This window comes from Peromyscus maniculatus, chromosome 10 (assembly GCF_049852395.1).
Source record: "Peromyscus maniculatus bairdii isolate BWxNUB_F1_BW_parent chromosome 10, HU_Pman_BW_mat_3.1, whole genome shotgun sequence".
Taxonomy (NCBI): domain Eukaryota; kingdom Metazoa; phylum Chordata; class Mammalia; order Rodentia; family Cricetidae; genus Peromyscus; species Peromyscus maniculatus.
In genome coordinates, this window is record NC_134861.1 from 31290998 (window position 1) to 31317588 (window position 26591).

The 26591-nt window shown below is 39.3% G+C and overlaps 1 protein-coding gene across 2 annotated transcripts in view; it reads left to right on the forward strand.

Moving 5' to 3' along the window:
* The window catches only part of Pnpt1 (polyribonucleotide nucleotidyltransferase 1), a 35682-nt gene that overhangs the window by 6247 nt on the left and 2844 nt on the right, over positions 1-26591 (forward strand). Inside the window, exons 6-25 of one of the 2 annotated variants that reach the window (XM_006998007.4) lie at positions 243-306; positions 587-634; positions 1512-1625; positions 1771-1957; positions 2579-2630; positions 3152-3209; positions 5879-5975; positions 6307-6409; positions 12372-12442; positions 13654-13690; positions 14491-14557; positions 14637-14726; positions 16028-16081; positions 20752-20858; positions 21628-21699; positions 21791-21854; positions 22332-22415; positions 23219-23302; positions 24899-25005; positions 25099-25154. In XM_006998007.4, the coding sequence (XP_006998069.1) occupies positions 243-306; positions 587-634; positions 1512-1625; positions 1771-1957; positions 2579-2630; positions 3152-3209; positions 5879-5975; positions 6307-6409; positions 12372-12442; positions 13654-13690; positions 14491-14557; positions 14637-14726; positions 16028-16081; positions 20752-20858; positions 21628-21699; positions 21791-21854; positions 22332-22415; positions 23219-23302; positions 24899-25005; positions 25099-25154 (1616 nt within the window). The remainder of the gene's footprint in view (positions 1-242; positions 307-586; positions 635-1511; positions 1626-1770; positions 1958-2578; positions 2631-3151; positions 3210-5878; positions 5976-6306; positions 6410-12371; positions 12443-13653; positions 13691-14490; positions 14558-14636; positions 14727-16027; positions 16082-20751; positions 20859-21627; positions 21700-21790; positions 21855-22331; positions 22416-23218; positions 23303-24898; positions 25006-25098; positions 25155-26591) is intronic. The other variant, XM_042285527.2, reaches the window with a different exon arrangement.

The window sequence follows — 26591 nt, forward strand, 5'->3', positions numbered from 1 at the left end:
CTGGGTTCAACAATGCCTGGGAGGCACACACACCACATACCCTTAAAAAGAAAATGAGGAAACTGAAATTTTAAATGCCTAGTGTCAAAGATTTAGTTAAATGATATCTAACTTTAAGGGATTTAGATATTGATCGTATACTTCTTATGTTTTAGGCCAAGTTGCTAATTTAAATCATAATCTGCCAACATCAGTGGCTGTTGTTGTTGTCTATATGTCTAATTTGTTTCTCTTGTTGCCAGGTGATTTGTAATCTGCTAGCAGTAGATGGCATCAATGAACCTGATATCCTGGCAATTAATGGTGGTAAGTATAAGAACACCAGCCAAAAATGATAACTGTTGGGGTTTTTTTTGTTTGTTTGTTTGTTTTTTTGGTTTTTCGAGACAAGGTTTCTCTGTGTAGCTTTGCACCTTTCCTGGAATTCACTCTGTAGCCCAGGCTGGCCTCGAACTCACAGAGATCCGCCTGGCTCTGCCTCCCGAGTGCTGGGATTAAAGGCATGCACCGCCACTGTTGGTTTTTTTTTTTTAAAGCAATGAAATACTGTAATTTCATTTTTTTTTATTTTTCTCCTTTTTTAAAGCTTCTGTAGCTCTCTCCTTATCAGACATTCCTTGGAATGGACCTATTGGTAAGTTACAATTTGAAAGTATGAGCTGCTGTTTGTATTCTTTCAGTGATGATGAGCATATTGTTGGTGCTGATTTATTACTTCTTGGGAAGCTGAACTAGATAGCATTCTAAGATTCTTGCAGGTCTTTCAGGCCTTTTCATTCTTGCTTTGGGTTTTGTTACTAGTAACTCTGTTATAGTGCTATTGGTTTTATGGCCTAGACTTCTTAGTTTCCTTTCTTTGTGAGATCTTTTCTTTCTTTACAGTGGGGAATTACCACAGTACATACTCTTTCAAGATAAAACAAACATGTTTGTAACTTAAAACCCTATAAGTGTAACCATACAGTCTGCTAATGACTTAAGTTTGTAACTGTCAAGTGTCCTCAGTACTAGCAACGGGGCTAAGCACTGAAGGAAAAACGGCTGTCTGGGTAGCAGCTGTAGAAAGGTTGAAGAGGCTCTTCTTGCTTTTAGCATGAGTAAGGGGAAGAGAGGGAGATTTAGTTACAAAGAGTACTTATTAGAATGGCATAGACAGGTGCTTGAAAAAATGATATAGAGGGGCAGGTCTTCTTAAAGTAGCCAGTGTGTAAGGAAACGTCAGTGGGAGAGAAGTGCAAGCGTTTGCTTTGGGTGGAGTAGCCTGGATATAGAGAAGAGCAAGAGCGTGATCAAAAGGTGTGCAAAAATCATTTGACTTGAGGGATTCAGAGCATCCCACTGAGCCTACCAAGGAAGATGGGATAGGGTTCTTTCTGGACTTCACTAACATGGGAGAAATAGAAATTTCATTCTGTTGTCAGAAAGACAGTGGATTGAAGCTGCTACTAGAATAATACTGTGAAAATTGCCAGTTTTAATTAAATAATTGCTAACATTTTAATATGTTTTAGGGGCAGTACGAATAGGAATGATTGATGGAGAATGTGTTGTTAACCCAACAAGGAAAGAAATGTCTTCTAGTACTTTAAATTTAGTGGTTGCTGGAGCACCTAAAAGCCAAATTGGTAAATAATTTAAATATATTCATTCTGGATTTTACTTGCAAGTTGTACTTTCTTCTTTTGTTATTTGTGTCTTTGTTTTTCATTTTAAAATACTCTGCTGGTGAAAGGTCCTCCAGCAGTAATCGTCTCCTTCCTCTCTACCTAGTCATGTTGGAAGCCTCCGCAGAGAACGTTCTCCAGCAGGACTTCTGTCATGCTGTCAAAGTGGGAGTGAAGCATACCCAGCAGATAATTCAGGGCATCCAGCAGTTGGTAAAAGAAATTGGTGTTGCCAAGAGGACACCCCAGAAGATATTCACCCCTTCACCAGAGATTGTGAAATATGCTCATACGTAAGAACACCTGTGCAGATGGGACATTGTCACCAGGCTCAGTTTCCTCTGAGGAAATGCACTTTGCAAGCTTCCCATGTAGCCCTTCAGTCATTACTGTGAACATCTATCTGATACCGACAGGGGGATAAACCCAGCATACGGAATAAACTTAATCCAAGACATAAATTTAAATCTCAAGTGAAAAGGACAGACATTTGTTGTTTAAAAATCAGATTCTTTATCTCTCCATGTCCAGGGAAAAGAGAGTAAAACATAGGATATTTGAATATCTAGGAAACGGTTGGATTTCTCAAAAAGAACCAGCCCCATGCCTAGGGTTTACAGTGGTGCCTGGCAATGCTTAGAACAGGGAGGCACTCGGCACATGTGAATGAATCCGAGTTGGAATTAGATGAGCAGTGAAGGAGGGAGTGTCATGCCATGTGAGTGACTTGCCTGAAAGATGGAGAGAAATCGGTTCTGGGTTATGAGCATGTAGCAGTGACATGCAGCAGCATTTAAGTTTTGTGACGTACTAATTACTTAGTTTGTAGTTCGTTGCTGTTTAATATTTGTTTCAGTTATAAGAACTTCATAGTTCTAATATTGTTTTGCCAACATTTGTTTTATGCTTAATAGAATCGCCATGGAGAAACTCTATGCAGTTTTTACGGATTATGAACATGATAAAGTAAGTATACCTTAAGTTTTGTGTGAAGATTACTTCTGTTATAACTCATTCAAACCCTGTTGGTGCATGTCAGTCCTATTTGTCTTCACGAACTCTCTGGCCAGGCCTGAGCTGTGGCTCAGGAGCAGAGAGTTGTCCTGTTCATGAGACCCGTGGTGGACTGTCAGCACTGCAGAGGGAAGACTCTCTCAACATCCATAGAGCGTTCCTCCTGGAGAGCTCACACCCACACCCCACCGTGTCTTGCTTCTTTTCCGGTGCCTTTCTTCCTCTCAGCCCTACTGCTTAAAAACTCTCATCTTCAACTGGACTTTCCTTTGTAAAGCTAAGTCAAAGCCTACCTGTTTGTTTCTCTGTTCTTTCGTTAAGACACATTTTAAGGAAATGTGCAAATGTAATTTAAACTAATTAAATCAGGTTTTAATCTTTAAGGAATGTTCTTACAGTGCGCTCCTTGTGTAGCATTGAAAACAGAAATGAGAATGTTTCATATTTATATACTAACATCAATGCTGTTTCAGATTTCTAGAGATGAAGCTGTTAACAAGATAAGACTAGATACAGAGGAGCAACTAAAGGGTAAATTCTATTTTCATTTTTAAGGGGGTTGAAAGAAAAACATCGTTGTTGTTTTTTTAAACACATACATTTGTTTTCAAATTTCAGTGGTAAGACCTTGACAAACTCAGTTATTCTCATAGTTCCTCAGTTTTATCTTGAATCTGTAATAATGACAGATCATGGAGTGACTGCCATGTTAACTTCTAGAATGTGGCTAACACTAGGCTTGAGTATATAAAAAAATGTTCCTGGCCGGGCGGTGGTGGCGCACGCCTTTAATCCCAGCACTCGGGAGGCAGAGCCAGGTGGATCTCTGTGAGTTCGAGGCCAGCCTGGGCTACCAAGTGAGTTCCAGGAAAGGCACAAAGCTACACAAGAGAAACCCTGTCTTGAAAAACCACAAAAAAAAAAAAAAAAAAAAAAAAAAAAAAAAATGTTCCTTTCTTATCTGCTTCAGGGTTTTAATGTGCTAGTCCTTTGCCAGTCATTTGAAAACCTAAAAAATATTTTTTTTTTTAATTCTTGAGTCAAAAAAAGAAAAGGCAGCTGGGCACACACCTTTACTCTCAGCATCTGGGCGGCAGAGGCAGGGGATCTCTGTTAGTTTTAGGCCAGGCTGATCTGCATAGTTCCAGAACAGCCAGGGTTGTGTAGAGAGACCCTGTCTCAAAAATCAAGAAAAAGAAAAAGCCAAGGGAGGAGAAAAGACCCCAGGTTGGGCTCTAGCTCAGCAGTGTTTGCCCAGCATGCATGAGGCCCTGTGTTACTCCTCCAGTACTAAAACAAAAAGTACTTACAATACATTCTTGAGTCTATCTGTGACATAATACCAATAATATCTGGTTTATATATATTAAATAATATTTGCATCTGTGCCTGGCACATACACAGACATCATTTAACACGCTACTGTTGTTATTCCTTTTTTTTTTTTTTTTTTTTTTTTTTGTTTGTTTGTTTGTTTGTTTTTTTTTTGTTTTTTTCGAGACAGGGTTTCTCTGTGTAGCTTTGCGCCTTTCCTGGAGCTCACTTGGTAGCCCAGGCTGGCCTCGAACTCACAGAGATCCGCCTGCCTCCGCCTCCCGAGTGCTGGGATTAAAGGCGTGCGCCACCAACGCCCGGCTATGTTATTCCTAACATCGTCTGGAATCACAAGAGGTGGTTAACTCTGCACAAATCACTAAGCAGAATATCTTATATATAACATTATTCTTATAACAACTTAAATATGAGGAAATATTGACGTACAGTTCTTAATAATTTTTCCACCAAGAGAGAAGTGCCCTCTTGTGGGAGTATTTATCCAATTTTAAAATAAAAATTCTTCTGCTGCATTTATGTTAATGCCATTACTTATAATTATCTTCAACATAGTTTAGGTTTTTTTTTAATCAAGGGTAAGAAACTATAGTCAGCAAGATGGCTCAGCAGTTAACAGTGCTTGCTGAGCAAGCCTGGAAACCTGAGTTTGACCCCTGGAATTCACAAAAAGGTGGAAGAAAAGAACTGACTCCATATAGTTGTCCTCTGACCTCTATACGTACACCATGGCATGCATGCCCGTACACATTTCTCATGCTCACATGTGCAGTAATCAATTGATCAATAAGTTTTTAAGAGAATGGAAATGAGTCAGAGGTAGTGGTTCAGGCCTGTAAGCACCCTGGAAGCTAAGGCAGTAGCATTGTGGATTCAAGGACATCCTGGGCTACACAGCAAGACTGTCTTAAAAAAGCAAAACTAACAAGTATTTTAAACTGTGAGTGTGGCTTTGTAGAAACCTGTCTCATGTGTGAACCCTGGGTTCTGCCCAGCACTACCAAAAAGCTGGTTGTGTGATGAAATACAATACTATCTCTTTCTGTGGCCATCTTTTATGTTCAGATTACTTTAAAATTATACATTACTTAATAAAGCAAGAGACTGGTCCACGGCATTACCTAAAGGCAGTGTAACAACATTTAAAAGCATAAGCCTGTGAGGCAGGCAGATGAGTATCGTGTCACAGCTGGATGGTTCTCTAGGGATGTGCTGTGTGATCTCAGGCAGTGGGTTGGTTCTCTTTCTTGTGGTCCTCCACTTGCCAGGCAAGCAGCCTACCATAGCCTTCAGCCCCAGCCCTACTTTACTTTAGGCCTTGCCTGTCTTCTGTTTTTGGGGGGTTTTGTTTGTTTGTTTGTTTGTTTGTTTTGGGGGGTGGTAATAATAGACTCTTCCTTATAGGCTGTTATGGAAGTTAGAGGTATTTAAAGCAAAGCATGCCTGTCAAGAGCCTGGCCCATGAAAATAGTTGGTAAGTGTTAGTTTAAAAGCTAGCTGGGCAGCTGGTAGGGATTTGTAATGAAGAAAACTGTTTCTCAATTTACAGATTAAAAGTTCACAAAGTAAAAGATAATTGAAGGTCAGCTATTAGTTAACCCTCTTCCTAGTGTGGGTGTCTGTATTGGTCAGGTAACACAACAGAGAGAAGTGGATCATAGCATGTCGTTCTGGTAAAAACACAAGCTAAGTTCCTATGACTGGCTTAAGAGCATTTGATTTATGTGCTTTGTTTGCCCAAGAAATAAGTGTTCGGACATCTCCCTTGGTTTATCCACAATACTTGATTTGATTCTGTGAACCTTGGAGAACTTATCTTCCCAAAAGATAAGTTTTTTATTTTGTTTTGATTTGTCTCTTTTCTATAGAAAAATTTCCAGAGGTCGACCAATTTGAAATAATAGAATCCTTCAATGTTGTTGCAAAGGAAGTTTTCAGAAGTATTATTTTGAATGAATACAAAAGGTAAATATACCCTCTTGTGGTAGAATTGAAGCAGGTGCTGTGCCTGCAAGTTGCCTTTGAAAGTAGCAGCTGACTTAAAGGAGGGAACTGGTATGTTCATTTTATAAATGAGCATCTGTTGGCAAGTGTATGGATTGTGTGGCTGTGGCTCTCTCTTGATGTATAAATCACACCTCCAGACACTGATTTGGTGGGACTCAGAATGGAACCCAAGTATTTATATTACTGTTTACAGTTCTAACAAGTTACTGTAGGCAGCTGGTGTTGAGAACTTAATGGCAGAGATAATTACTTTTCTGACTTCCTGTACAACTTTACTACTTTATTACAGGTGTGATGGACGAGATTTGACTTCACTTAGGAATATAAATTGTGAGGTAGATATGTTTAAAACACTTCATGGATCAGCATTATTTCAGAGAGGACAGACACAGGTAAAATGTGTTTGAAAGTTATTTGTTTAATTATATCTTCAATGTAGATACTGTAAGTTTGGGGTGTGTGTGTGTGTGTGTGTGTGTGTGTGTGTGTGTGTGTGTGTGTCCGTGTCCTTGTTTGAAATCAGGGAATCTCTTTTGTTGTTTACAACTACATTTGCATAGGAAGTTGGACTGTGAGCTTCTACTCTCTCCACTCCCCATCTCTCATGCACCAGAATTATAGATGCATACTACTGTGCCCAACTCTCTTTGTTTGGTTAGTTGGTTGATTGGGGGTTGTTTGTTTGTTTTTGGTTTTTCAAGACAAGGTCTCTGTAGCCCTGCTGTCCTGGAACTCGATCTATAGACCAGGCTGGCCTCTAACTCAAGAGATCCACCTGCCTCTGCTTCCCAAGTGGTGTGGGCCACTGCCACCCATCTTTTTTTTTTCTTTTTTGAGATGGGGTCTCACTGTTGTATTGTATTTTACTTTGTTGTGATAGTGTTACTGTAGCCTAGGTTGGTCTGGAACTCATAAATAAGCCTTTGCTTTCTGAGTGCCTAAAGTACAGGCGTGCATCACTATGCACAGCCTCAATATGTTTATTAATATAATTTAAGTACTTTTAAGGCATAATTTCAATGTAGTAAAGTATACATTTTTAGCATATATGGAATTTGTGTGTAGTTTTTTATTTGTTTTATATTGTTCTTGGAGCCCCGCTATGTGGTCTGGGCTAGCCTGGAGCTCCTCTGCAGCACAGGCTGCCCACAAACTTGTGTTCCTCCTGCCTTGCTGCCGAGTGCACAGCTTAGCCCGATGTCTAAGATGTTTGATTTGATATCTTTAAATGTATATACATGGACAACAGGTGCCACAATTAAAATTAATTAATGTGCCACGAGCAGTGGTGGCGCACGCCTTTAATCCCAGCACTTGGGAGGCAGAGGCGGGTGGATCTCTGTGAGTTCTAGGCCAGCCTGGTCTACAAAGTGAGTTCCAGGACAGCTAGGACTGTTACAGAGAGAAACCCTGTCTCGAAAAACCAAAGAAAAAAAAAGAATTAATAGATTGGTACCAGTTCATAGCTCAGTGTTGGGACTTCCCTAGTATGTGAGAAGCCCTGGGTTCAGTCCCCAACACCACAAAAAGAAAGCACACAAGCATGATAAGCACACAGTAACTCCAAAAGTATTCTCACCTGTCTTTGCAGCGCCTTCCTCCTGCTTGCCTTCCTCCAGGAAACTAATTTTATTGCTATAAGTTCACTTCACTTCCAGGACTGTTGAGTATTTTAATATTAGAAGTAGCACAAAACTAAGTTACTCAGTCTCCTTGTTCTAGGGTATGTTGTCATTGTTCATCCATTCATGATCCTTTGTGTGCTTTCTACATTCACTGTGAACCTGTCATAATCATTCTCTTCACAGAGGTACCTGCTCTCTGGTATTTACATTGGTTCCACTGTTGACTTGTTCATTTACCCATGTACTCATTGTTTTCTGGGAGTACAATGTTTTTTTTTTTTTTTTTTTTTTTTGATTTTTCGAGACAGGGTTTCTTTGTGTAGCTTTGTGCCTTTCCTGGATCTCGCTCTGTAGACCAGGCTGGCCTCGAACTCACAAAGATCCACCTGCCTCTGCCTCCCGAGTGCTGGGATTAAAGGCGTGCGCCACCACCGCCCGGCGGGAGTACAATGTTTGACGCCTCTCTTCCTCACATTAATCACTACTTAAAACCTAATAAGTACAAAGTTGTATTTTGTTGCTTTGGTTTGTATTTCCCTGCTTCCTAGTAAGACCTGTGTAAGAACCCGTGGGTGGGATCACTGTCTGAGCCATGCCCAGGAGGACTGCACACCCCTGTTTTCCTGCAGATCATCTCACCTACAGTTGTGTGACTTGAGGCACTGGATCAGGTCAACTTCTGTCTTTCTGTCCAGATTTCTTGGCCAGCTTTTAGGCTGATTTATTTTTCTGTTTTTAATATTGCTTACAGTACTTGACTGCTGTTTTGAAATAATGTCTTAGATGTTTTGGACATTAATCTTTTTCAGTAACAAACCACACTGTATGCACATAACTTCATCTTCATCTGCATTTCAGTTTTACTTTAGTAGCCTCTGGGTGTATAGAATTAGCCTGGAGTCTTGAGTTCTGATGTAGCATGAATCTTAAAGAGTCTTATTAATAAAAACAAACCCGGAGCCGGGTATTGGGGTGAAAGCTGGAAGGTCAGAGAAGCAGAACAAGCCACAGCTCCCTTACCTCGACAGTTCCTCAGCTGATCCTGTTTCCTCAGACTGGAAGGAAGCCTCTGAGTCCTTATCCAAATGAATCTCAGCTGAACTGCTTCTCGAAAGCCTGAATGCTTAACCAGCCAAAAGCTTCTAGTTTCTGGTCTTCATGCCTTATATATCTTTCTGCTTTCTGCCATCACTCCGTGGGATTAAAGGCTCACTTCCTGGGATTAAAGGTGTGAGTCACCATGCCTGGCTATTTCCAGTGTGGCATTGAACTCACAGAGATCCATGCCTCCACAAGGCTAGGATTAAAGGCATGTGTGCCACCATTTTCTAGCCTCTGTATCTAGTGGCTGTTCTGTTCTCTGACCCCAGATCAGTTTATAAGGGTGCATAATATTGGGGGGAACACAATACCACCACATTCTGATGTGGTTAACCCATCTCCTTTTAACTTCTTTTTGAGCATCATTCCTTATTCCCAGAGTGACAAAATTATGCACCTGTTATTTTCTTTCTTTCGGGTATTAAGTGCTAAATTTAGACAGTTAATTTATCTTAGATCATATTGTTGTATATGGTCTATAGGGAAACCAATTCACTAATCATTTATTTTTCCCACTGATTTTTGATAACTTATATTCAAAGTTTATACCAGCATTTTAAAACTATACTCTCTTCATTGTTTTGTGGATTTTCTAGGCCAATATCATTTTTGTTTTCAAGCATTTGGGTACACCTTAATGTCTGAAATACATCTTCCCTATTTACATACCATTCCCCACAAAACTGTTTTAGCTTTTCATGGTACATTGGTTCCTTCATTTGAATGTTAGAATTATGCCAGTTTCAAATAGTCCTTCTAGAATTACACTGGAACTGCACTGAATTAAAATATTCATTTAAGAAAGAAAAGCCGGGCGGTGGTGGCGCACGCCTTTAATCCCAGCACTCGGGAGGCAGAGCCAGGCGGATCTCTGTGAGTTCGAGGCCAGCCTGGGCTACCAAGTGAACTCCAGGAAAGGCGCAAAGCTACACAGAGAAACCCTGTCTCGAAAAACCAAAAAAAAAAAAAAAAAAAAAAAAAAAAAGAAAGAAATGGTAGTTGTACAGTGCTTACACTGAATGTAGCGTCTCACCTTTGATTCATTTCCTCTTATGCCTTTCAGTGAGACATTAAAGATATGTCCAGTTACATGTTCTGGATACTTCTGTTCCCTCTTCTCACAGTCTCTGCCTTTTAACCGAAGTGCATGGTCAGTTTATGCTTAATCTAGTGACTAATGTGATCAGCTGTAGGTCCGTTACTTCATTGTCGGTTTCTCTTTGACCCATCTCTTTTTTTCTCTGTTCCCCTTGCCGCCTTGCACATTCCCTAGAAGTCCGTTTAGTTTATCTGTTTGCTTCAGCGCTGCACCTGTGCATTATTTCTGTGGTGATTACAGAGATAGTAGACATCTCTGCTTTCTCTGAGTCTCAGAGTTAAAATAAGGAAACTTGGCACCCATCTCCATGGATTTTCACCCACTTCCATCCTCTGTGCTCTGTTGTACCTTTCGCTCACAAGGCAGTACTGTAACTTTACTTTGAACAGTTAGAGGCATTTAAAAGAGGGAAAGGGTAGTCTTTTATTTTTATACTGACCCACATGTTCGCCATTTTTGACATTTTTAATACCTTCAAAAATGTGTCAGTGCTACATCAAAGAAAAGAGTCTTCCTCCTGGAGGAGTTTAGATCAAGAGTGAACCCAAATTTGAATTCTCCACTTCCCCTGTCTTCAATCTGCCACTCTTGTCAATGGACTTTGCTCTGTATTTATTGAAAAAACAGAAAAAGCAGAGAAAACATGATGTGGGAAAGGAGTGAAGAATCTCTTAGTCAGTTCTTACCAGAGTTCACAAGGGAAGAAATTACATCCGCTGTTGCCACAAATAGTTATTGTGGATACTTGTTTTCTTTAAGGTTGCTTTCAACCTATTGGCTGCTGTCAGCAAATGATCATTACGGCACACACACACACACACACACACACACACACACACACACACACACACACACACACACACGAAGGACAGCTGAGGCAGAGTACAGTTAGTTCCATTGCTTTCTTCAAGGCTAGTTAAATAGGCTGAGTGCACTGTAGAGAAGCAGATTGAGTACATCGTTTTAAATGGTCTCAAGGCCTATGATAGACTTGGTTGTGAGGTTGAGCAGAAATTCAGTTTCTAAAGGCAAGAGTTATTTTCAGAAAAAGCTGTTTTAACACCTGAAGATCCAAGCAAGTTTTTCTGACTAGACTGACTTCAGTATTGTCCTGTAGGTCTTCAGACAGACTCTTGGTTTTTGTTTTTGTTTGTTTGTTTGTTTGTTTTTTCTAATCTGAAAATGCCTCTGTTTTTGCCATTATATTTAGTCCTTTTTCTTGGTATAGAATTATGGATTGGATTGGTGGTGGGAGTGTTTACTCTTTTTTCTTTGAGCACTTAAAGATGTGGTATTTCTTGTTCTTTATTTTTTTATCGGATAAGGACTCATCCAAATCATTCCCTATATATTATTTATTGTTTTTATGTGAGTGCTGTGAAGATGTGTTCTTTGTCTTGGATTTCAGCAGTATGACTATGAAAAGGAGCTTTTCTTGGAATATGTCATACTTAGAATTTCAAGCTTCAGCCTACAAATGTGTCTTTTCATTAAGCCTGACCAGTTTCAACTATTAGTTTTTCAAATATTGCTTTTCTTGCCTTACTTTCTTCTCTCTTGGAGCTGCAAATGCATATTCCAGACTCTTTCATATTACCATACAGGACCCTGTGAATGTGTTCCCTTCAGAGTGGGTGACTTCCATTTTCCTTTCCTTTTTATCTCCCTCTTCCCTTTCTCCCATGCTTAGGATCGAATTCAGGACCATGCTAGTTAACTGCTCTGCAGTGAGCTGCCTCCAACCTCTGGATAATTTGTATCTGTCTGTCTGTTCTCTGACTTGGTCATTGTTCAGTGCCTCAGTTATAAATCTAGCTGCAAGAAATCTTTGACATGAATCAGATTTCAGCTAAGGATCCTGTTCCATTCCTTGTGTTTTCTCTTGAAAATGTTTCCAGGTTGCTTCTGATGCTGAACCTTGGGAATGATACACTGTTGAGTTCTAGGCTGTGTTTTCAATCTACAAAGAGGTTTTTTTGTTTGTTTGTTTTTGTTTTTGGGACCCTGTGTTGAGGCTTCTTTTATGGAATAACATTCTTTTTTTATGAATATTCCTTCTTCTTTCTCCCCCTCAGCAGCCCTAGTGAGCCATACTTAGGCTATGTGTTAGCCTTTTGAATTGTTGAGATTTACAATGAGCTTGAGTATTTCAGGGTGAATGTACACTTCCTGCAATAACTGCCATTGTGTAGTATGTATTTATATATTACACTTTTTTCTTTTAAGAAAATTAAGTTTCTAGATATTTTTAGTTTGGGGCTGGGAGTACAGCTAGTATGCAAGGCCCTCAATTCAATCCCCAACACACACATGCGCGCGCGCGCGCGCACGCACGTGCACACACACACACACACACACACACACACACACACACACACACACGGAAAGAGAGAGAAAATGAACAGACCAACAAACTGCGTACACATGTTTGTATGTATGTGTACTCATTTATACATGAATATTTACTTTTGGTTTTAATCTTTGTTGTTAATATTTTCAAGCTTAAAGAATAATTTGTTCTTTTCATAGGTACTCTGTACTGTTACATTTGATTCATTAGAATCCAGTATTAAATCAGATCAAATTATAACAGCTATAAAGTAAGTTATATTTTATGTTATATTTTGTGTTTTCACTAAATAGTCTTTTTGTGTGCACTAGTATTTTATTCTACTCTCATCACTAGCAAACCCTTGAAGGGCATTGCTGTTCTGTTTGTTTGCTCTTTTAAGATAAGGCCTCAGTATATAGCCCCAGCTTGGTTCAGGTTCATATAAATCATCCTGCTTCAACCTTTTGAGTGCTGGAATTATAGATAGGAGCCCCCAGAGCTGACTTGGTTATTATGTTTATAGCCTCTATCTCTATACACTTCATTTTCTGTCTACACAGTCAGAATTGCAAAGAATGCTTCTTTGTTGGTAGACCATATTTTCTTCTGTATTGTTGGTTTGGAACACATTTACAAAGCATTCATTCTGTAATGTGATTTCATTTAGCTCATGTCCCTAGAAACATTCTCCGGGACCAACTTCTCAGGTAATCTTGAATAAATTTTGTATTATAAAAGAGAGGACAGATCCATAAGAGTGAAATCCTGGGTGCTAAAAATAAGCCACAGACTGTTAATGAACACTGTCTGGTCTCAGCTGATACTATAATTTTGTGTTCCCTCCTGTTCCTCCAAACTCGCCAGCCCCGCTGCATCATCATCTTGAGACTCGTAGCCTTCCTACCTAACTGATGGTAGTAACCCCTAATGTTTTCAGGATTGCTACCCACATCCCCAACTCTCATGTACATAATAAATTAACATTGTGCAGACTGGAGGTATGTAGCTCAGGTAGTCTCCATCACCACCTGAATCGGGCATAGTGGTGCACACCTGTAGTCAGCACAGAGGCTCAAAGAGCAGTAACCCAAGGCTTGTCCTTGACTACATAGCAAATTGGGTACATGAGACCCTGTCTCTAAAAAGCAATAATGTGACTTTTTTTCTTTTGAAGGAAAATTGTTTTCCACAATCAATCTAGAATCCAGTTGTAAGTCCCAGTTGCAGGCAAACGTCTCGCTCTCAGCTACTCAAGGGGCTGAAGCAGGAGCATTGCCTAAGTGTCTGCATAGTAAGAGACTATGCGAAACAAAGCAAAGCCCAGCCATCCTCTGTTTTTCAAGTGTTACGTTTCAGACCAACACTTCTTAATACTTGATTGTTTTTCTGAAAGCATAAAGAACCATTTTTTAGTGGCTTATGGAAGTAAATTTGCTTATGTCCATATAATATTCTTAATATTATTCCTTTTTCTTACAGTGGGGTAAAAGATAAAAATTTCATGCTGCACTATGAGGTAAGATTATTTTTTCTCCCAACATTTTTATTGTGAAAAGTTTCTAGGATATAGCAAAACTAAAAGAACTTGATAGTGTGCTCACTCCCTTGGTCCTCCCATTAACATTTTATCATTTATCTGTGAAGACTGATTTGGTAATTATTTTATTGCTTAGAAAAGAGATGTAGATGAGTAGCTTTCCAGTGAGTAACTCTCTGTTCCCAGTCCCCACATGGTGGTTTATTATATAATCACCCCAACTCCAAATCTAGCACCTTCTTCTGGCCTCCATAGACTCCAGGCACACACATAGACAGACATATAGGCAAAACACTCATATACATAAAATAAAAATAAATAGATCTTTAAATGAAATAAATTTTCATAACCATTTCCTACCCTCTAATCTACTTACACAATAGAAATAGCTAATTTTAAATTTTTTTAAAAAGTAACTTTATTTTATGTGCATGGGTATAAAGGTGTCAGATCCCCTGGAACTGGAGTTACAGACAGTTATGAGCTGCCATGTGGGTGCTGGGAATTGAACCTGGGTCCTCTGAAAGAGCAGCCATCTCCCCATCCCCACAAATAGCTAATTTTAGTAATGTGATACATATTTCAGATTTTTAGACATCTTCCAGACAGATAGATAACATGGATAGATGATAGATACATCGAAGAGAGAGAGAGAGAGAGAGAGAATACTTTTTAGAATAAAAGTGAGATTCTGTTGTTTTGTAATTTGTTTTATTGTTTTGGTAATGTATCTTAGGCATCTTCCCATGTCACTTATGTGTGTGTATTTTGTTTTGAAGTTTCCTCCTTATGCAACCAATGAAATTGGCAAAGTTACTGGTGTAAATAGAAGAGAACTTGGGCATGGTGAGTACAATTCTGAGCTTGTGTTATATTCTTAGAGAGACTTAGTGCATTTTGCTCATTGTTTTGTATTCCGATTTAGGTGCTCTTGCTGAGAAAGCTTTGTTTCCTGTTATTCCCAAAGATTTTCCTTTTACCATAAGAGTCACATCCGAAGTCCTTGAGTCAAACGGTACGATATTGCAGTATTTCTTTCCTAGAAAAGACTAGAATCCCTGACTCAGTCTTCACCTGCCTAAGGCTACATTGTCATGGTTACTACTACAGAACTTCAAGCCTGCTGCAGGAGAAAATATGTTAAGTTGTTCATGCCGTTGTCTTGAATCTGTTCTTAGCTACTGAGTTATTTTGAAAGCTCTTTAAAAACAAGTATTTCTCTCTTTGTATGTATTATAATATACCTGATTTGGGTAACTGTTTTTTTGCAAACAAACAGCAGAGCAAGTTAAGCTTGGAGAGGGATCCATCAGACAAGGGTAGCTGCCACATATTAGAGATGAATAATAAATAAGTAGGCACCTAGAGAGAAACAAGGCTAAAAGGTCAAAGTTAAATAGAATAAATTAGTCCATGAGTCAAGACAAGGTATCATCATGAGGCAGAATGGGCAGAGTTCTTCAGGGTTCTAGCAGTCATGTCAGGTGGTCACAGATTTTAAGGCAACACCAAAGTTAGCTCAGAATGAAGACTTTTCTGTTCTTTACTAGTTGGGGCTGGACTTCTGGTCCAATGAGAGAGCTAGGGCCCTATATCTATACCTTCTGATTAAAGCAACAGAAATCGTACTAGTCCTTCTGGGAGGTTTCTGTGCTCAGAATCTTTGCAGCAAAATGGCACATTAGAATTCTTCATAGTAATAGGAATCCTATGCAATACTCTGGAGAAACCGAGTTTATTTCAATTAATTTAAATTTAAGTAACTACTTGTTGGCCAGTGGCTACCATATTGTACCATGTTGCTATGTACTTTGTAACTTAGGAGAAATTGACCTGAATGTTTTATATTTTCATTTGTTTGTTTATGTATTGGTATGGTCATAGGTATGAGTCGCGGGTGAGTTAGGGTTGGCAGAAATGTGTGTGTGCAGACACACAGAGACCAGAGAGAAAATCATGTGCCCCGCTCTCTCACTTGCCACCTTATTTCTTTGATTCAGGATTTCTCACTGATCCTGAAGCTAGGCTGGCAGCCAGCAAGCCACAGTGATCCCCCCTGTCTCTGTACCCCGTGGTACTAGAGTTCCATGCACATCTGGCCACACACCCAGCCTTTTTGTTATGGGTACAAGGGATTCAAACTCAGATCCTCATACCTGCACAGCCCCTTAAGTGATTTTACAAAGAAGGAAGACTACCGACTGTTTATGTTCAAGTATAATATATTATAAGGAATTGACACTAGTCATTTTCTATATTTTAAGAAATCAATATATTACAATACAAGTGGTTCTTTTTTTTTTTTTTTTCCAATAGGGTCATCTTCTATGGCATCTGCATGTGGTGGAAGTTTGGCATTAATGGATGCAGGTAAAAAAAAAAAATTATGTCCCCAAACAGTTAGTACTTTAAGATGGATTTAATGAGTCAAAATCAGATTATAGATTACCAACCTAGGCCAGACACAAGATAATTACAAAGTAGAACATCAGAAAGACATTGGCTGAAGTTCTTATTTTCAACTAAAAGACACTACATATTTATAATACACTAAAAATTATATATTTGCTTTGGTGACCCAATGAGCTTTCTCCCATTCCGAAAGTGGAGACTTCTAGAATTGATTCCAGTCAATAAAGCAGTTTCAATTAGTAAACAAAAGAATTTTGTTTTAGAATCCATAAGGCAAAGTAATCTTTGAGTCAGTTTATAGTAGCCATGGAGAGAGTAGCACTCCAAAAATATGCTCAGAATTGTAGGAAGGTGTACTGAAAGTAGCCTGATGCAGTCCCCGTCTGTGACCCTAAAAGAAAAAGAGTTCACATTTTAGGCTTTCAAGAGCACTGCCTGGCAAACAGGTACAATGCTACTCAAAAAGAAAGAACAGAGGTACCCAAAGGTACTGCTACAAGGATTTCTCTGCTAATTTGTCAAATTCTCAATATAGATATGAAATATAGAAAGGAGAATGTCTTACTTAGGGTTTCCCTCTATTGCTGTGAAGAGGCACCATGACTAAGAAAACTCTTATAAAGGAAACATTTAATTGGGGCTTAGAATTTCAGAGGTTTAGTCCATTATCATCACGTTGAGAAGCATGGCATCCAGGCAGACCTGGTGCTGGAGAAGGAGCTGGCAGTTCTTTGTCTTGATCCATAGGCAGCAGCTGTGTGCCACACTGGGTACAGCTTGAGCATAGGAGACCTCAAAGCCTGCCCTCACCGTGACACACTTCCTCCAACAAGGCTCTCCTAATTGCACCACTCCCTATGGGTCAAGCATTCAAATACATGAGTCTCTGGGGGCCATGCCCTATTCAGAGCATCACAAAGGATACACTAAAGAGGAAGTGAAGCAGTCATGTGAGTATATGTTAGTGTTACTTAGAAACATTAAAGCAGGCCAAAGCAAACACTGCTAATGACCTTTTCCTAGTTTCTAGTCAGTAGAGGTAAATATATTACAACTTTCTATTGTTTTCTGTTCTGTTCTCTCATTGGCTCTCTTAGCCCAGCTACATCACTTCCTCTTCCTACACAGCTCTGTCACTTTCTGTCTGTCTGTACAGACCTCCAGACCTCTATGATTGCTACTGGGATTAAAGGCGTATGTCACCACGCTTGGCTCTGTTTCCTAGTGTGGCCTTGAACACACAAAGATCCTGCCTGCTAAGTGATGGGATTAAGGGCATAATGGCTTTCTTTTTCCTCTGATTCTCCAGGCAAGCTTTATTTATCAAAGCACAAATAAAATATCAGCATGCTGAATTTCTAGGAACAGCATATACACTATATATTAATTATTTTTCTGTTGCTGTGATAAAATACCATGACTAAAGCGACTTATGAAAAAGTGTTCAGCTGGGCAGTGGTGGCACACACCTTTAATTCTAGCACTTGGGAGGTAGAGGCAGGCGGATCTCTGTGAATTTGAGGCTAGCCTGGGCTACAAAGTGAGTTCCAGGACAGCTAGGACTATTACACAGAGAAACCCTGTCTCGAAAAATTAAAAAAAAAAAAAAAAAAAAAAAAAACAGAATAAGAAAAAGAAAGGGTTCAAGTTGGCCTACAATTACAGAGGGCCAAGGAGCTGAGAGATCACATCTCAACTGCAGACACAAAGCAGAGAGAGAGAAAACTGGAAATGGGGGCCGGTCTGTGAATTCTCAAAGCTTGCCTCCATTTATAGACTTCCTCCATTAAGGCCTAACCACCTCCCAAACAGCACCACAAACTGGGGACATTCTCATCCAGACCACCTCAATGTCCTAAACATTTTTGGACCCCCAGCTTGGGCTAGAGAGATTAGAAGTTAGTAGCATATACTGCTCTTAATCAGGACCTGAGTTCAGTTCCCAGCACCCACTTATAACATCAGCTTTGAAGGGTCTGGCTCCAAGTATAGCACACACATACACATGATTAGAAAATAAATCTTTAACAACAAATCTCCGGCCTTCAGATATAACCAAGTGATAGGGTGCTTGCTGAGCATGCAGGAGCATTTGTATTAAGCACCCCGTCACCACAACAAACAAACAAACAAACCTTCTAAGAGCAGGTTATGGAAAGCTTAAAGGATTCTATGTTTTAGTTTTATTTCTTTAACTAGATTCTATTTCAGTAAAGAACTCCAGGAAACAGTTTGTCTAAGCAGACCCAGGCTCTGGCCAAGGGATCCAGGTGTAAGGAATAGGCAGTTAAGAAAACATTGTAGAAGCTGATGAGATGGCTCATTGGTTAAGAGCACTTGATACTCATCCAGAGGACCTGGATTTGGTTCCAGCACCCTTATGGTGGCTCACAGCCATCTATAACTCAAGTTCCAGGGAATCCGTTGCACTCTACCGGCATCCACAGGCAGCAAGCACACACCTAGTACACTGACATACATTTGGACAAAACACTCATATACCTAAAGCAAAATAAATAAATCTTTAAAAAGAAGACATTATTGCAGTAATAGTTAAAACCAGAAGTATAGATAAGATCACCTAGAATGAAAGGAGCTGTCCATCACATTGCTTTATTCTGAAATAAATTCCAAGTGGTCAAAACTTAAACTTTAAAGAAAAAAGAGAAAAGCAAAAGCTTTTATCAAAACTTGGAGAAGAAATGTCTTTCTAAGCAAAATCTAAGAACGATGATCTCATAAACTATAAGAATTCTCCGTAAAAAACCTCATTGTTATCAAAGTGAACAAGCCAGGCAATAACACATTTTTTTTTGGTTTGGTTTTTTTGTTTTGTTTTGTTTTTTTGTTTGGTTTTTCGAGACAGGGTTTCTCTGTGTAGCTTTGCGCCTTTCCTGGAACTCACTCTGTAGACCAGGCTGGCCTCGAACTCACAGAGATCCGCCTGGCTCTGCCTCCCAAGTGCTGAGATTAAAGGCGTGTGCCACCACCACCCGGCCAATAACACATTTTAGTTTAATAGCAAATCTTGGAGAGCTCCTATAGCATTAAGAGAAGAAAAGGTTTTCAAGAGTGCATACAAGTCAGTATGAAAAGACAAATAACAAAGTAAAATAAAATTGTGCCACATTAACATAAAAAAGAAACCAAATAAAATTTAAAAAAAATAACCATTTTTCAATTAGCAAAAATAAAAGGGGGGGATTAACAAGAATTATCAAGAAAGACTTGATGAGTTAGAGGCAGGAAGAACAGAAGCTCAAAGCCAGCCTTGACTATTGACTATATAACAAATTTTGGCCATTCTAGGCCACATGAGACTGTCTCTCTCTCTCTCTCTCTCTCTCTCTCTCTCTCTCTCTCTCTCTCTCTCTCTCTCTCTCTCTCTCTCTCTCTCTCTCCACATGAGACACTCTCTCTCACACACACACACTCTCTCTCTCTCTCTCTCTCTCTCACTCTCTCTCACTCTCACTCTCACTCTCTCTTTCACACACACACACACACAAAGTTTGACAGTTTGAACAAGTATAACTGCCCATGCCCTTTGACTAGGTACCTCCTCTATGGCATATTAGAGTAGATGGTTCAGTGCAGTGCACTGATGACCTAAGTTTGATCCCAGGATCCCACAGAGTGGCAGGAGAGAACAGACTCTCCAGGGTTGTCCTCTGACCTCTACATGCACACAGTAGAACACATGTGACTATACTTAAATACACAATAAAATAAAAATTTAAAAATTTTGTTTTAACTGGAAGTGGTGTAACATACCTTTAATCCCAGTACTTTTGAGACTGAGGCAGACAGATAGATCTTCAAGGCCAGCCAGGACGACACAGTGAAATCCTGTCTCATTTTATATGGGGCTGGAGAGATGGCTCAGAGATTAAGAGCACCAACTGCTTTTCCAGAGGTCCTGAGTTCAATTCCCAGCACCCACATGGTGGCTCACAACCATCTGTAAAGAGATCTGGCACCCTCTTCTATATACATAATAAATAAATAAATCTTTTAAAAAATTGTTTTATATATGGGAGCCATGCATGGTAGTATATATTTCATACTTATAACCATAGCACTTGGGAGACTCAGGCAAGAAGATCTTATCTCAAAATAATGAGGAAAACATATATATACTCTTTTATATTTTATTTATTTATTATATATATGAGGATTAGTATGCAGTAGATTTGTTGCTAAATAAAAAGGGCAAGGTACCAGATAATGCATATATCATGTTTCTCACAAATAACTTAAAGATTATGTTTATATGTACAACATTTATAATTGTATACAGAAATTTCTAGAAAACTATTCTAACAGTACTACCATGGGGAGGTGAACTGGACAGGGTTTGAAGAAGGAACCAAAAGCAAAATAGCAGAGCACAGATAACTTCAGAGTTTGCTCTCTTAGGTTTTTGCCAAGTGTGGTTATTATCTGTTGCTTCACAAGTCATTATTAAAGGATAAAAAAGAAATGAGATGGGGCTTTTCAGCTCGATTTGGTGACTTAGAGAACACCATCTCCTTACATTAAAATAATGTCAGCAGAATTTCAGCATGTTTCATGCTACCACATGTAATATACACAAACCTTTTTGTTGTTTTTTTTTTTTATTCTAGGAGTCCCAATTTCATCTGCTGTTGCGGGTGTAGCAGTGGGATTGGTTACTAAAAACAATCCAGAGAAAGGTGAAATAGAAGATTATCGTTTGCTGACAGATATTCTGGCAAGTATATTCCCAGTTTGAAATATTTACAAGTATATTTAAAAGTATATGCTTAGAGCAATCATGGTGGCATACACCTGTATAGGCTGAGGCAGAAATATCAGTAGTCATAATCTAATCTAGATTACATAGCAAGTTTCAGACCAACATGGGCCATGTGGTGAGACAAAAAAAATCAAAGACATACAGAAACCTCAGCCTAGAACAGTGGTTCTCAACCTGTGGGTCCCAGCCCCTTTGGAGGGGGTCAAATGACCTTTCCACAGGAGTCAACTAAGACCAATGTATTACACAGATATTTACATTGCAATTCATAATAGTAGCAAAACTACAGTTATGAAGTAGCAACGAATAATTTTATGGTTGGAGTCCCCGCAACATGAGGAGCTGTATTAAAGGGTCACAGCGTTAGGAAGGGTGAGGACCACTAGAAGAATGTTTGTACTTGAGGAGTAGACATGCAGTGTTTATTTCTTCTGTTTGCCTTGGATTTAAAGGATATCTATCACTATATGCTTATCTAGAATGGCTCCCTTTGGGATAATTCTAAATTAATTTTTATGTATTTATTAGGAACAGGCATGAGCTAAACATAAGATGATATTTCCAAAGACAAGCTTGTGCGCTGGAGCAGCAGCAGCAGCTCCACATTTAACGTTAGAGGACGTGGCTTACCGTAGCCAGAGCTAGGACTTGACGGTCTCCTACAGAGGCTGTGGGTGACTGTGGGTTCTCTAAAACTTTACCATGATCTCTTGAATTGTTGAAGGGAATTGAAGACTACAATGGTGACATGGATTTCAAAATAGCCGGGACAAATAAGGGAATAACTGCATTACAGGTACACCTTGTTTGATTTTTAAGTGTGTGAGTAATGGTGTGAGCCACTGTGTATGTATTTAGTTTATTCATTTTTGGCTGTTCTATATTAGGCTGATATTAAATTACCTGGAATACCAATTAAAATTGTGATGGAAGCCATTCAGCAAGCATCAGGTAAGTCAATATGCCTTATGCTGCCCTCATTTCTGTCTGGTCTGTTAGTAGGACCTATAATTCCCGCTAAGCTTACTATAAAATACCAGTGTGGCCAATGGAAGAATGTTTGCCTGTGATGTATTGGGTCAGGTCCCCAGCACCATCAAAACAGGAAGAGTGGGGCCCTGTAACTTCACATGATTAAGTATTAATTATTGATCACATGACAGACTACCCAAACTTTTTGAAAAAAAGCAATGAAATTTTAATTTCTTATGAAGCAAGCAGCTTTCTGAGCTAGGAGTTTGGAGAAGTGCATGAGGACTAGAAGTGACCCTGAAGATGATTGGAATATGAAGAGCCTCCGTTCCGAGCAGAGTTGTGATTGCACACCAGGGAAACCGAGAGGGGAACTATGTCAGATCACACTCACTATGTCAGATCACACTCACTATGTCAGATCACACTCACTCATTCTATTGCTGCTTCTTCTAGTGGCAAAGAAGGAAATATTACAGATAATGAGCAGAGCAATTTCAAAACCACGAGCATCTAGAAAAGAAAATGGACCAGTTGTAGGTAAGACATTAAACTTATTACTGATAGCTTGATAAACGTTAGTGTTTAAACATTTATTTCTCTTAACAAAATAAAATATTTAAGTACTTTTATTGCTAAATACTTTCAAAGAAAAAACTTCTTTTACAATCATTCACTTATTTGTGTGTGAGTGTGGGTGGGCATGCACATGCTACACTGTGTGTCTGGCAGTCAGAGGACAACTTGTGGGAATTGATTCTCCTCTTCTACCACAGGAGTCCTGGAGATTGAACTCAGGTTATTAGGCCTCGCAGCACATGCCGTTACCCACTCAGCCATCTTACCAGCCCTAGAAGAAAGATTTAAAATGTTCTTTCCGCCGGGTGGTGGTGGCGCACACCTTTAATCTCAGCACTTGGGAGATAGAGCCAGGCAGATCTCTGTGAGTTCCAGGCCAGCCTGATCTACAGAGAGAGTTCCAGGACAGACACCAAAACTACAGAGAGAAACCCTGTCTCAAAAAAAAAAAAAAAAGAGAGAAAAAGAAAAAAAAAAAGAAATGGAAAAGTGAGAACATATACGTTTACTCAGATTTAATCATTACACTATGTATACATGTATCAAAAATCACAATAAATACATAAAATTTCTGTGTTCTTATATATCATTTAAAAAATAAATTTGTTTATATTGAAAAAAACCAAACTTTAAATTTGAGAACATACTTATGTACATTTTCCAGTAATTTTAATCACAATGAATTTCTTCTGTTTCATCATGAAAGATCTGTACATACGTTTAGGTTCATATGTCTTTACATGATTGTATGCATTGCATTTCAGAAACAGTTAAGGTTCCATTGTCAAAACGAGCAAAATTTGTTGGACCTGGTGGATATCACTTAAAAAAACTTCAAGCTGACACAGGTAAGAGTTAAATACCAGCCGGGCGGTGGTGGCGCACGCCTTTAATCCCAGCACTCGGGAGGCAGAGGCAGGCGGATCTCTGTGAGTTCGAGGCCAGCCTGGGCTACCAAGTGAGTTCCAGGAAAGGCGCAAAGCTATACAGAGAAACCCTGTCTCGAAAAACCAAAAAAAAAAAAAAAAAAGAGTTAAATACCAAACCATGTAAGTTTGCTATTTCATCTCTACAGTGTTACTCCAAAAATAGTATCTAAGAGATAAGGGAAAGATCAGAGGAAAAGTATAAGATATCTTGCCTGTGAGTTTTCTGTAGGACTCTTGTCAGTCAATGAATTTTAATGTTCAGCTCTATTGAAGAAGAATAAAGCGGCATGGTGGAGCATGCCCGTGACCCCAGTTTTTTGATGACAGCCTGGACACAATGTAGCAAGACACTGTCTTAGAAAAGAGAAAGGATGACAGAATCCATCATACTCCCTTCATAATTAGACTCGAACATTCCCAGATAATTTTTAGTTTTTATAACTAAATAACTTAGAGGTTATTAAGCCCTCCTACTTCTTCAGTTTTCACTTAGTTTCATTTCGACTTTTTTTTGTTTAAAGAGTATATGCAGAGACCAGGTGCATCCAGGGGCAGAGGCAGGCAGCTCTCAGTGAGTTCAAGGCTAGCCTGCTCTACATACTGAGTTCCAAGCCAGCCAGCCAAGGCCACATTTATTTGAGACTTTGTTTCAAAACAAACAAAAACAACAAGAGTATTTGCAGAAATGGTCACATTTTAGCTTGTTTCTTCTAGAAGCAATGTTGAGATGACCTAATAGTTATTTTGAGCATGTTAGAAGACAGTAAGCAGAATTGCCTTAGCCAGTGTTAAGAGTAAGAAACTGGCCGGGCGGTGGTGGCGCACGCCTTTAATCCCAGCACTCGGGAGGCAGAGCCAGGCGGATCGCTGTGAGTTCGAGGCCAGCCTGGGCTACCAAGTGAGTTCCAGGAAAGGCGCAAAACTACACAGAGAAACCCTGTCTCGAAAAACCAAAAAAAAAAAAAAAAAAAAAAAAAAGAGTAAGAAACTGAAAAAAAAAAGGGGGGGGGGCGGTGGTGGCGCACGCCTTTAATCCCAGCACTCGGGAGGCAGAGCCAGGCGGATCTCTGTGCGTTCGAGGCCAGCCTGGGCTACCAAATTGAGTCCCAGGAAAGGCGCAAAGCTACACAGAGAAACCCTGTCTCGAAAAACCAAAAAAAAAAAGAGAGTAAGAAACTGACATGATTCATTCTAAAGGATGAAAACAAAAGTGTTCTGCTACAATTTCTAGTCATAATTAAAGAGCAAAACAAAAGCCATCAAAACTAGGTCTGCTGTGTTAGGACATGGTTCAGTGCTGTATCCATGGGACCCAGTACCTGGCAGGAGAGTGACTCCTTCACTAAGGGACAGTCACTGACACAGAGAAACCCAAACCAGCTGCTCCCAGGTCTCTCCTTAGTCTCACATTTGCTTTTTAGATTAGTCTCCTCTAGCATGAGCTTGTTCATTTTAATGTGTTACCTCTTTTTTGTCCCTCCCACCCCTCACCATGATGCTGGGTTTATTCTAAAGGTGTAACAGTTAGTCAGGTTGATGAAGAAACCTTCTCCATATTTGCACCAACACCTAGTGCAATGCATGAGGCAAGAGACTTCATTACTGAAATTTGCAGAGATGATGTAAGTATAGATCTTAGGATAGTTTTTCTTTTTCTTTTCTTTTTTTTTTTCTGTTATCTTTATTAACCTAATGATTTGTTTTGCACTTTACAGCAAGAACAACAATTAGAATTTGGAGCAGTTTATACTGCTACAATAACTGAAATCAGGTAATTACAAATAAACAATGGGTTCACTTTTTACTGCAAGCCCAGAATCACTTTGTATTTAGATACATGCCAATAACCGTGTGTGTGTGTGTGTGTGTGTGTGTGTGTGTGTGTGTGTGTGTGTGTGAGAGAGAGAGAGAGAGAGAGAGAGAGAGAGAGAGAGAGAGAGAGAGAGAGAGAGAAATTTTATGTAGCTGGGAGTGACTCTGTTTTCTCTCTTTATTCTTATATGTGTGGATGTTTTGCCTGCAAGTATGTCTATCCACTATCCTACCATGCTGTGCCTGAAGAGGCGAGAAGAGGATGTTGAATCCCTCAGGACTAGAATTAGATGGTTGTGAGCCACTAGGCAGGTGCTGAGAATTGAACCTGAGTTCTCTGGAAAATCAAGAGGGCACTTAGTCACTGAACTTCCCTCCAGCCCTACCTCCTTTTTGTGTTTTGTTGTGTTTATCATTTGTTTTATGTGTTTGGATGTTTTGCTTACATGTATATCTTACATCATATGTGTGTCTGGTGCCTACAGAGGCCAGAAGAGAGCATCAGAGTTCCTTGAACTAGTTACAGATGGATGTGAGCAGCTATGTAGGTGCTGAGACCCAAACCCAAGTCCTCTGGAAAAGCAGCCAAGTACTCTTAATTGCTGATCCACCTCTCCAACTGACTCTGGCCTTCTGATCCTCTGACTTCCACCTCTGTAATGCTAGGGGGTGTACACCCCCATGACTTGTTTTTGTAGTGCTGGGGACCAAACCCTGGGCCGTGGGCATGGGAGTCCTCTACCAGCTGACCTACTACATCCCTAGCCCCATGGAATTCTTTTCTATTTTTTAAGCTAATTTTATTTTCTGTGCCATTGTAGTTTTCAGTTCTATAATAGATTCTGCCAGAATTTTTTTCTTAAACTGAATTTTTTACCATATTTTCTTTTCATTTTTTTGAATTTCAATTTATTTTGAATTTTTGTGTTCAAAATTTACATTTTCTACCAATTTTATTTTCCCCCAAACTGTAAGCCTAAAACATATAAATTAGTATTTCCTTTTTATTGCTATTGTTTCTGCAACTATTATATGATATTTAATTAACACATTTTCAAATCACTTTCAACTTCAAAGTATTTTTACCAAGTGAAATTATCCCAAAATGCCACTTCTTTAAAAAAAATTATTTAAATTATTTAGAATATTTCTTCAAAATTTTTTAAAATTAATGAAAGAGAATGGGATAATCTGTTTAACATTACAGGTGAAAAATAAGCAATACAATTGATTGTTTTCCGACTAGAGAAAAAAGGAAGAGAACTTCACATAGCCGTCCATTCTTAGGTCCAGTTTGCCCTCCCTCTTCTACGTGGCACCCAGACATCCAGACATACTTACGGGCAAAACATTCATACATACTAAATAAGTCTAAAGTAATAAAATCTTATAAATA